This window comes from Marasmius oreades, chromosome 4 (assembly GCF_018924745.1).
Source record: "Marasmius oreades isolate 03SP1 chromosome 4, whole genome shotgun sequence".
NCBI lineage: Eukaryota > Fungi > Basidiomycota > Agaricomycetes > Agaricales > Marasmiaceae > Marasmius > Marasmius oreades.
Genome location: NC_057326.1, coordinates 827,924 through 839,430, shown reverse-complemented (window position 1 = coordinate 839,430; position 11,507 = coordinate 827,924). Strand labels below are relative to the sequence as shown.

At 46.7% G+C, this 11,507-nt stretch overlaps 4 protein-coding genes across 4 annotated transcripts; 1 reads left to right on the top strand and 3 right to left on the bottom strand.

Moving 5' to 3' along the window:
* Positions 1 to 408: 408 nt before the first annotated feature.
* On the bottom strand, positions 409 to 2,206 carry E1B28_007048 (uncharacterized protein). The gene is made up of 4 exons (XM_043151756.1): positions 1,963 to 2,206; positions 1,655 to 1,904; positions 1,554 to 1,591; positions 409 to 1,490 (listed from the first exon to the last, which is right to left on the bottom strand). Exon 4 carries the CDS (start codon positions 1,220 to 1,222, stop codon positions 629 to 631), a length of 594 nt encoding a protein of 197 aa, XP_043009836.1. The 5' UTR covers positions 1,223 to 1,490; positions 1,554 to 1,591; positions 1,655 to 1,904; positions 1,963 to 2,206; the 3' UTR covers positions 409 to 628.
* Positions 2,207 to 2,546: 340 nt separating this feature from the next.
* E1B28_007047 (uncharacterized protein) lies at positions 2,547 to 3,553 on the bottom strand (the record flags this gene model as incomplete). The annotated part of the gene is made up of 2 exons (XM_043151755.1): positions 2,547 to 3,452; positions 3,506 to 3,553. 2 exons carry the CDS (start codon positions 3,551 to 3,553, stop codon positions 2,547 to 2,549), a joined length of 954 nt encoding a protein of 317 aa, XP_043009835.1.
* Positions 3,554 to 4,076: 523 nt separating this feature from the next.
* E1B28_007046 (uncharacterized protein) lies at positions 4,077 to 4,592 on the bottom strand (the record flags this gene model as incomplete). Its single annotated transcript, XM_043151754.1, has 2 exons — positions 4,077 to 4,356; positions 4,411 to 4,592. 2 exons carry the CDS (start codon positions 4,590 to 4,592, stop codon positions 4,077 to 4,079), a joined length of 462 nt encoding a protein of 153 aa, XP_043009834.1.
* Positions 4,593 to 4,596: 4 nt separating this feature from the next.
* E1B28_007045 (uncharacterized protein) lies at positions 4,597 to 5,801 on the top strand. Its single transcript, XM_043151753.1, has 4 exons — positions 4,597 to 4,842; positions 4,895 to 5,339; positions 5,396 to 5,669; positions 5,729 to 5,801. The coding sequence occupies exons 1-3, from the start codon at positions 4,681 to 4,683 to the stop codon at positions 5,446 to 5,448; spliced, it is 660 nt and encodes a 219-aa protein (XP_043009833.1). The 5' UTR covers positions 4,597 to 4,680; the 3' UTR covers positions 5,449 to 5,669; positions 5,729 to 5,801.
* Positions 5,802 to 11,507: the final 5,706 nt, after the last annotated feature.

Here is an 11,507-nt window from a genome sequence, read left to right as displayed (position 1 = left end):
AAATTCTGAACCACCGGTTATGTAGTATTAGTATGTGGCTGCAAGGTATCATTCTGATCGACGGGAAGAAAAACGTTCGGATTGCAATCTACATCGTTGCCTATGTCATGTTCGTCCTCCCTGATTTCCCTCAACATGTATGGCTGCTAATATCACTACGAACGCCGTTTCAAAGCGGTTTACGGTCGTGGACGAAGATGGCTTCAGACTCACGGAGACGAGAAGCAGTAAGGGTAGAAGTTGAGGAACCACTGACTTCTTCAAGCACAGGTGGCGAGGTTCAAGTTCGGGGCGTCGCGTTGGTCACGAAATTGCGGTGGATGTTTCTATCCATGCGTAGGCTCTCGAGCGTCATAGCCACTATCATCCGTAAACGACAACAGTCTTTTTCTTTTTTTTTTCTCGTTTATACGCCCTATGTAAGTACATACATATGTAGCGTGTACTTGACATTGAATCTAACCCGTAGTGTGTCCTGTCTCTCTGTGTGTTACGCCGCATGGGTTGTGTCCACCTAGGGTGGATCGGTCAACGCGTGTAAGCGTTGGAGCCTCGACTGGTGGGTCTTAGCAGGTAGGTCAAAGTTGGCGGGTGGTAGTACATGGTTCCTGTTCTGTCCCTTCGGTCTTTATGGGTCGATCTCCCCTTCCATCGGTAGTTCCGGTATCAGTCCAAATACTGAATGTAATCGCCTCGTCTCGTTCACATATCGGATGGTTTCTCGTACTCCTTTTTTGGTCGTTAAGAGGAATCTGATGTCGATGTCGTGCCGTCCTAGTCTCGTTCGTCCTCGGTCTCTGGCCTTGGCGTGGGTTGGGCAGTGTAGAAGAAAGTGGGCAACCGTCTCTAGGGATGTTTTGCAGCACGGGCATGTGGGGGAGTCAACCACGTTGAAGCGGTGTAGGTAATGGTTCAGACCAATATGGCCCGTTATGAGCAACAACAGTCTTCTTCCTCGTTCGAAGAACTGGAAGACGACCGACCGCTCTGCAACCGTTTTCGAAAATATTAGCACGACAGGTACTGCCGTGTACGCCACATCGGTGGTAAGTAACGCTGTCATCTGTATCGCGCCGGCTGCAGCAGCAGGTATAAGTGTGTAGCCAGTCGTTTTTGCGAGAGAACACAATGCCGGTTGATGCAGATAAATGACTGTGGTGACGCAGGAGGCATGAATGGTGGTACAAAATATGAGATGCCTTTGCATCCGAATGCCAATCATAGATTATACAGTCATCATCCAGACCGTAGAATTGTTCCTCGCCATCGGCAACCAGCGCCCTGCGTGTCTCCTTGATGTCGCTCAATCCAGGAGCCCAGAAGAAGTAAGCTGAGTGATAACGAGGTTAACAATACTAGCGGGTTGAAGTTCGTATCGTTTGGTCGTCACCGAGTTGTATTTTGGATCGTTGGGATGAGGAAGAGACAGTTATGTAGCATACCCTCTACTCCACTCGTAGCGAGTTTCATAAGTATGGTAAATGCGAGGCCTGCAATGGAATGACCGCGGTTGAGCGATGGGGTAGAGTGAATAAATTGCGCGTTATACGCACCGTGTCAGGGATCTCTGCTGAAAGGGATTCCGGCAGATCTACAATGATGCACTGTCCCTCAGCTTTCTCGTCTGGTACCCATTGGCCGAAGTCACACCCACCCTTCGCTTTCCATCTTCTCAGTACGAATGGCAATGCGTGGAGGGTTTTGCGATGATTAGTGGATTACGATGTAACGCATCGAAAGACTGGACGTTGAACGTTGAGCTTTGGCTTGTCAGATTTGGAGTATCTATTCGTCTCCTTCGTGTTTAATTTCTCTGAGTCATCGCTGTCTAAACATCTATTCCTCTTTCCGTAAACGGGACGCCTCTGTTCAGAAAGCCATCAGACTGAGAGCGCCGGAGGGATCTGGACGGAATATAACAACTTAGCAAATTACAGCACACGGAAAAATAAATGCTCGTACTCCAAGTAGCTGCTCGCTGTGTACCGACGTTCGTGTACGGCGTTATGACCTTTCGCTTTCTTCAATTGGCACAGACGAAGCGGCTGCTGGCTGCTGCAGCTCTTGGATGAAGCGTAGTATTCTCTTCATCACTCTGACTCCTTCAAAGCCTCGAGCTGTATCGATATTTCCAAGTGAGGAGATGCAGTGCGTCAGAATCTCGATGAGGAACGTTCCTGACAGTAAAGAGGAAAGAGCGATTGTTTGCAAGGCGAAAGTTCACACGCTCTCGCATACATCTCTTCCAACCTCTTGAACTTCCACGACTGTTATATCGCAGTTGGAAAGGTGCGAATGTTAGTGCTGTTTCATATCAATATGTGAAATTTTTAGGGAATCGCTTTTGAATAGAAATTATTATGCGCCGACCTCTACAAAAATACTGAAGAAGAAATACAGGGAAAAATACAGGATAGCAATCTATACGATACACAGAAATGGATACACAGAACGGTCTTTCATCTCGAAATACTTCTTCATCTGCCATCCCGACGTCTACTTCCTCCGCTTGACCTCGCCGTGAAATACACCTTAGGGAGCCAATTTTACGAGAGTCTCTGTCCCCATCTGGACTTATAATTTTCCTGGTTGAAACCGTTCGATTGACGCGGTTGAGGACTCGAATGTTTCAAGATACCTTTCAACCTGCGCTCGGGAGGGCCCGAAGTCGATGAATAGTTCTCGCTCCCCAGACTAGAGCTTTTTGACATCCTAGTCGAGGCAGAAAAAGGCGTTTTAGGCTTTTTGGAATGCTTTGGTTGAAAGAAGGCGCGTGGAAGTGGGACGAGTTCGTTCGAGTCGGGCTGCCGTTCTAACGTATGGAATCCGGCGAGAGCTTCGGTAAAGCTTAGGGAACCGAGACTTTCTCGTACATAGTACGCGATTGTGGGAGCCTGGGCCGTACTCGAAATCGGAATGGAAGCTGGCGCTATGTTATGTTCGTGATCATAATTGGCTTGCATGCTATGAGAGAACCTGCGCGCCTCGTCCATCGCTCCATCCCTCGCTTTCGGTGCGGGGTTTGCTTGGAGTTGGTCGGTGAAACGGATTTGACGTTCAGATCTGGCTCTGGTAGTGTTGGTGCTATTGCTTGTTACAAGTGGAATCTGGGCCTTTGAAAATTTGTTGGACCGATGGTCGAAGACCGTCCCATTCTCGGAGTGGTCTGCAGCCCAATTTTCCTCTGTCCTGCTTAACTTGACCTTCTTCTTCCTAAATCTCAAACCACCCAAATTACGGTCCTTTATCTCCGCCCTCCGAAGTTCTTCCTCAATGTCAAATTCCGATTGAGCGACCGAGCTCGGATACTTTTGGTTATCGACGACGATGTTTGAAACTGTCGACGCGTGGATTCGATTTTGTTCTTTCAAGGTCTTGAGAAACGAGATGGGCATAGGGTGTGAGATCTCTACGCCACTCAGACTCGGACGTTGATGTTTACGTTTTGCGCCCTTGGACGTAAATCAGTTTGGTTCGAGTGTTCGTGGAGAAGATAAAAACTCACTTTGCGGTTTTTATTATTCGCATTACGATTATTGGCAGCAGAGGGCATGGGTGCAGCTATGGAGGAGTCTGGGGTGAGTACTATGCGAGAAACTGGGAAATTGGGAAAGGTCCCTGCAATTCCGTGCTATATATAGAGAAGTTCTGAGTTGGACTGCTTACTGTAAGTCTGCCGCGGGCCACCATTCCACATCTATACTTAATACCTCCGGTTTGCTACAGGACTGAGGAAGCCATTGTAACCGACTCGTTTTCGGGGAGCTCTCCCGGGCTCATTCTCCTCCATCTCCCCTCGTACCCACTACCCAGTGTATTGCGTTCTAATCTGAACACCCATACCTTCCTCTACGCAACGACTAGAGCGACCAGCTAGTATGAATTACGGAATACTGCGGACAATGGAATAATTTGCGGAACCGAGTCGCGACGGGACGCGACGCGTCAAGCCATTGTTCAAATGTTCAATCACCGCTGACTGATTTTCCCGATTTATTTAGCAATAGAGACCTCGACCATGTTCGCCATATCCAGAACGTTGTAGTCCCTTTTGAACAAGGGACGATAGCGATTGTCTATGATTCTATATAGTCTTTAGGCTGCCCCTTTGGAAATTCCACTCCCGCTGCATGGGAATGATGGCCAAGTTCACGAAACACAGTAAGAAGGCACGACGGTAAAGCCAACGTTCGTGTGTGCGACCCACGGAGGCTCGATCGGGTTTGTCCGAGTCGAGAATACACTATCCTCTGGATTGATGTTGAGTTTGTGGTTAACAATGGCGCCTTGAGAAATGGATAAGTAGATTTGTCACCGTCCAGAAAGGTTACGCGATTTGGCTTCAGCAATATTTCTCTACGAAAGTGACATCAGTTGGGAAAACTACACATGTTGACGGTAAATAACTACGAAGCACTTGATGCGACGACCATCGTCGATGAGCTATGATTGAAAATTGTATCCGATAAACAAATAGGAATGAAGCGATGGCGAGGGAAGAATAAGAAATATGGAAGAATACAAGACGGAGCGGGAAATGCCAACGGTTTATACCGGGCCGCAACGTTGCTTGCTCGTGCTTGGTCCGCCATAGAAAAACTAGCCCCTCTCTCCACGACTCTTTCATCCAAACACCAAAATCTGAACCTGGAGGAGACGAAGGATGAACTAGGTCTCACAATGAGTACGACTCTTACTTCCAAACTCCAGAATCTGAACCTGGAGGAGGAGACGGATGAGTTATATCCGCCTAACTCCACAATGGCTATGACCCATGCATTCAAACTCCATCAAGTTCACCTGGAGGAGACGAAGGATGAGGTTATAGGTCCGCCTGACGGCGTACGTCCACCGCTCACGTCTCCAGCTAAGTTACCTGATGATCGTTCACTAGCACCTCACTTTCGGTTACATGATGAAATACGAGCCCTTCGACACCCTTCCCATCGGATACTTCCCGTGGAAGGAAGTTGATCATTATCCACCCACTTTTGACTATGGCATCCCCGTCACTGTAGAAGAAATCAAGGATTATGCTCGTCGGGAAATTTTCGCTGGAGGGCCCGTTCCTGACGATTACCGTCGCGTTCTTTTTGGCGTCTTCGAGAAGCTGGACAATGAATTCGGGCTGGACCCCGCACTTGGGTTCTTCATAGGAACGCCCTACTCAAAGACGCAAGGACTAGTGATACTCAAATTCATCGACAACTATTTCTGTCCGTTTTCAGTTGAAAAGGTGAACCTTATTGTTGATGGAATAAAGAAAGCATTTGGGAAGGCGCCTCAGTGGTTTTTGAGTGGTACTAACAAGAAATTCAAAGACCATTATAATGTTCCCGGTGTGTCTTCCTGTGGCTCAGTTGATTCGCCTTTCTGACTTGCCTGTCACCTGTAGACTGGAAACTCGATAGATATGACGCACATAGAAGGAAGCTTTTAAACTTTTAATGCATACGTTTCTGCCATCTGTCTTCAGGAAGAACATAATTCGCGGCGTGGTCACCTCTGGGAAACAGTGAATTTTTCTCGTTCTCAAGGTCAATCCTCTTGATGGCAGTGCTGTATTTGCGGAATCCCATGAATTGGAACTGACGATGGTTGACAAGCTGTTTAACAAAACGGTTTCACGCGATGCGTCCATCATAATTTCAGGGATTCTCTCGCACTGGGTAATAATCACTTCCTTTTCCCTTTCAGATCACTTTCTTACTCGTTAATCCTCGCGTAGATTCTGCATAGCCATGAAGACATTGGAGAAGATGACTGGTTGACGTTGCCGCTTGAATGGAAAGATGCCGGGCGAGCCTAGTGGTGGGCTTGAATATACAAGGGCCCACACTGTTCCACTTTCGATGTGTCGGGAATGTCGAGTATACTGCTATAACAGATTACTCCCGAAGCATATTTTCAGCCTAGTTTTTCTTTTGTACCGCGATCATTGATGCAAACAGCACAAAAAAGTAGTAACCGTACTAACACTTCATTAATAATTCGCATTGTACGGACTGTCTTCATCACCAGGCCAGGTTTACCCAATCGTCTTGAAGGTGAGTTTTTTGCCGTTTCGTCTGTAGCAACCCCGTGAGGAACGGAGGTGTCGAGAATGTGATTCGAGGATTGGTTTGAAAACGGAGCTTTCATTGTAAGTGATGGCTGGCTAGGCAATTCTGACGGGTTTGTCTTATAAGATGTTGTATGTTATAACTATGTCAAGAAATGTAAGCGAACTGTTATTACCTTATAGAACGTGGAGACGTACCATGCCTTAGTCCTTCAAATGTTACCATCGAGAGGCCCAACGCCCACTGAATGATCCATTTCCTTTGTATGTTATATCTCCACTTCGTCGTTCCTATCTTTTCAAGATAACTTTCATCGTGTCTCGGCTAACATCATCAGCTTTATTATGAAAATACTAGAATGAAGAAATTGATATACGCACGGTATGAGGTTCTTGAGCAGCGAACTATTCAGAAAGATTCTCGGTCTCCTGCGTAGCGTTGTCGATATGAACCGCGATCAATGATGGCAGGGTGTATGTCCATAGCTAGAGTCTGCCTTCGTCCAAGCCTCTCTTCATTGAAAGCGAGTTCCCACACTGGGGACATTTTGATGTCATCAGGAACGTGTCCAGTACCTGTCAACTAGAATGGACCCTACACGGACCTCGTCACTTTTGATGTGACGGAAACAAAGGTTCAATTTCGTATTGGAAATGTTTTTTGTATCAAAGGAGGTCAGATTTTGTAATGAAGTATCTGCCATAAAGAAGTCCAGCCACCATTCAAATCAATAGGGAATGCTGTGCCCACCCGAAAGAATGTGAACCCAGTACAAAGGCCCTTTCCAAAGTTAAACAAAGTGGCGGCAACGTTGCCGCATCGCTAAATGTTATCCGGTTCGAGCCGGCTCTGACCGACGGCGGTTCCAGTTCCAGTTCTAGGCTCGAGCCAGTTCGAACTGGGACCGAAACAACGGTTCTATCGGTTCCATACATACCTACTAATGAAGGGTTGATAAATCAGTGTTGCTCAGGACACTGTCAGACACTAGCCGTCACGACGTGTAGCCGACAGGCCAGTGGCGGACACATTTTGTAGTTTTGACCTTCCCACACCCACGATCATGGGGCACCAGGACACATGCCGGCGTCACCGAGATCCAACGCTGCGCAAGTGTCTTTCTACCCTTCTTGAATCTTTGATGGCTACACAGGACAGCTATCACTTGTAATGTCCGAAATTTGGCAAGTACATTTGTCTCTACTGTCATTGACCCTGAAGTCGGAAAAACCGGGAATTCGGAAATTTGTACTGTAGCCAAAAATGGACCGATTTTTTTAGACTTTTTAGTATCAGAAATTAAGGAGAAATGTACGATACCTATCCAGAACACTCCTCACAAGGGGGGATGAACTCCTTACTGACTTGTGATGGTTGCACGACGACGGGTCAAATATCGGGCCGAAAATTTAAGCGTGAGAAAATTTTTTAATCAGGAATGCTGCCACTGTGGCACAAGTTCCCGATCAATTCCCTTCATTCTTGGTTAGTTATGATCACTGGATATTTCTCTTGCCCTCACATACCCATAGATACAAATATGACTGACCTATAAGTGCCCAAGGCCATGATTCTGCAGAGCACTCCGATTTTTTCAGTCATTTTGACCCTAGGTTGTGGCAATTACTCCAGGTACAGCATGGCATGCTGAGGGCCAGGCTCTTGGCACTGTCAATTACATCCATTGGGCTACCCAAATCTTTGGTCCTTGAATTTTTGCAATTTTTTTTGGGTGTACAGGGTGTATGCTTGCAAATATCCGAGATTTTTGTGTTTTACACCCATAAACTGTACAAGAAGACTAGCAAACACCTCTGGCAGGGATCAGATGATTCCTGAATTTTTACTTCTAGTCCAAGCAATGAATTAGGATTGATTCTGGCACCTCCAGCACCCTCTGTTCATGGGAAAAACAACCTAAATGAGGAAAAACTGATAAATTTAGGGTTTTTTCCCCACAAGTACAGCCTCTGTACATGACATGTGTAGTAGAAGCATCTGAAATGAATATATATTCATGAGAAAAGTCCCAGGACCTGATGGAACCATTATACTGTCTCTAAGTAGACCTGCGTGGGAAAGACTTCCAATTTCCCCCCAACTACACTATGCCTCGTAAGAAAGGGCAGAGGAAAAAAGCAAAAACTACTACCAGTACTTCCGCAACCCCAGATTCTTCACCACATACAACCCCACCCCATTCTCCTACTCCATCTGAGTCCCCCTCTCCAGATTCTCTTCCTAAACCTTCTGATCCAGCTGTTGATCAGCTTGAGGTTGGATACCTTCTTCTGTTACTTGAAACCACGGAAGCAACTCCAGAAGACAGAATTCAATATGCACTTGCAGCTTTAGACCGGTCCAAGCAGGAAGCAGTGGCTGAGGCAGAGAGACTGAAGCAGGCAGTACGTAAATCTAAACTGAGTGTTAATGCTGCGTGAGTCCTGCTTGCAATCTCTGTGTCCAAAGCTCATTAGTACTCTAGATCAAAGCGGTTTGGTGTTCCCTCTTCCACACTTTATGACCGAGTCAGTGGAAAACACAAGAACCGACAAGAAGCTCATACTCAGGAGATGATTCTCAACCGCGAGCAGGAGTCCATATTGGTAGAGTGGCTGAAGGTGTTGGGTCGCCGTGGGGTTGGTCTGAGACCCTCTCTCATTAACAAGAAAGCTTCCAGCATTGCAGGAAAGGAAGTTGGGACAAATTTCTACAGGCGATTTCTGGCACGGCATTTGGATTTGGTTGCCAGACAGACCACCATGCTGGAGGCATGTCGGGCACAGGCTCTCAACCCTACCCTTGTTGGTGAGTTCTATGATCTCTTGGAGGAAGTCATAGATGTAGGAGATGGGTTGAAGATTCATCCGGGTATGATTGCTAACATGGATGAGAAGGGGGTCAATGTTGCAGATGTTGGGGCACAGAAGGTTATTGTTGATCGTGATCAGAAAACAGCATTCACAACATTGAACGCAAGTCGGGAGTGGATAACTATTATTGAGACGGTGTTTGCGGATGGTTCCAGTATGAAGCCTACAGTTATCTTTAAAGGTGCTCGGACAAATGCAGAATGGTCCCGAGATAATCCTGGTGGTGCAAGGTGGGTCTTCAGTCCATTTATTAATTCTGTACATTGTGCTGCACTCAACTATCCCACTATAGTGTAGCTTCATCTCCCAATGGCTGGACAGATCGGGAACTTGGATACACCTGGCTGAAGAAAGATTTCATTCCGGAGGTCCGCCGTCGGAGGAAGGACTTTGGGCTCCACTCAAAGTATCCTGCACTTCTTATTCTTGATGGCCATAACAGCCACTGCTCCTACGAGTTCTGCAATGCGGCAGAGAAAAATAATATTCATATTCTCTGTCTTCCATCCCATACTACACATGCTCTGCAGCCATGTGATGTTTGTGTCTTTTCACCTCTTGCTCGTGCATGGAAGCAGATTGTCATGGAATCGGCAGATCAGCAGATCACCATCTCAAAAGCAAACTTTCTCTCTCATTATCACAAAGCCAGGGAACGTGCAATGAAGGGAACCACCATTACCTCTGCATTCCAAAAGACCGGAATTCACCCTTTTAACCGCAACATCATCCCTACTACAGCCTACGCACCTGCACAGAATACTACTACTCAATCATCCCAGCCTATTCCTGCACGACTTCCTTTTGGTCTAGTTCCAGTCGCAGCCCCCATCCCTCTCACTGTCACATCTGCCCCAACTGACAGCCCAAACATTTCTGCCACCAGCGGACACACATCAGTCACAGCCACTAGCGACAATCTACTTGAGTCCCTTCGGATTCAGAAATTCGAACTTGCTCTTCCCGATCCCCCTGACAATGAGGCACCACCAGAGGAGCTCTGGGAATATATCGACCTTCTTGTTCAGACTGCCAAGCATGCCAGCACTGAGCTTGATCGTTCATATGCTCATATGGTACTGATGGATGAGGAGAATGCTAGATTACGGGAGGTTGCACAGAGGAAGGGTAAGACAAAGAAGAAAACCTATGCACAGGGGCGTGCTCGACATCTTACTGATGCACAGGCCTTAGAGGAGTTGGCGAAGGAGGATTGGTGGCTCAAGGCCAAAAATCTACTGAAGGAAGTTAAAGTTGCACACAAGGCTTTCCAACACCGTCTGAAAACTCGACAGCAAGAATTGGAAAAGTTGATCGGAGAGGCCAGTGGGGATCATGGCAAACGGCGAGGTCAAGCTCGGGGTAGAGCTAGAGGTGCTGGTGCTGGTCGGAGTCGAGGTAAAGGGCGTGGCAGAGCAAAGGGTGGCAAAGGAAAGGGTCGTCAAGTTGACGTGGTATCAGAATCATCTTCAGGTGAAAATTTTGACTTCTCTGCACTATCTCCACCCCCCCAGCCATCTCAACCCCGACCTCGCCCCCGTCGAATTAACAAAGGGACCAGTCCTGCCGAAACTTCAGCAGCTGCCTCTCACACCACTCCACCCCTTTCTGCCAAGAGCAACAGCGATGACAATGATGATGAATATGAGATTGGGAATGTCTCTATTGCAGATATATTGACCCAGGAGCTCAGGGACAATGGTTATGACAGCAGCAGGGAATTAGTTGATATGCCTATGGAAGATGACAGAGAGACCAGTGAGAATGACAGTGAGGAGGTGGAAATTGGTGTCAAGAAGATTGAGAAACATCGTCGTGTTGAGGACAAGCTGCAATTTCGGGTCTGGTGGGATGATGGAGATAAGACTTGGGAGCCATTTGAGAATGTTGATGAGCTGGAGGCATTAGACCAGTATCTGAAGCGGAAAAGTGTATCCTTTGTGACTGAATTAGCTTAAATAATATTCGCCTTTATCTATGCTTCATTCTGAGCCCCCTATTGTGTATTTTGGTTGGGAACTCGAGGAGATATCGACACTTTTTCAACGAGCGCGATTGTGTGACGACAGCGACGTCGCTTAAATCGGCAATTTCCGACTTCGCCGTGGGGCCACGTTTTCGACACCCCCTCATTAAAAAATTCATATCTCAATAACCTCACACCCTCCCCACACAAAAATTGGTAGGCACATACCTCAAAAGGTGTTTTATGCAACTGTAATTTATTTACAGGTTCTGGTACGTACTTCTTTAGTTATACTAATATTTCTCCTTAGATTGCCGACTTCCGGGTCAATGACAGTATATGTACACTTTTCTGTCAAAGTCCCTCTGATTCAATATTCCTTTAGCCTTTTCACTTACAGGTTTAACCAAGCTGCTGTCAAGTTCAACTGATAAATTTATGATTCATATGTAAAATTGAAGAAATGCTGCTGTACCCATTCACTCCGATCTGAAGCCATGGTTATGTGAGTACAAGAAGTACAGGATGAAACGAAATCATATAATAAAAGGAGAGGCGGCGGCGCACCGACAAATACATCGATAATCGATATCGTTATCTACAAAC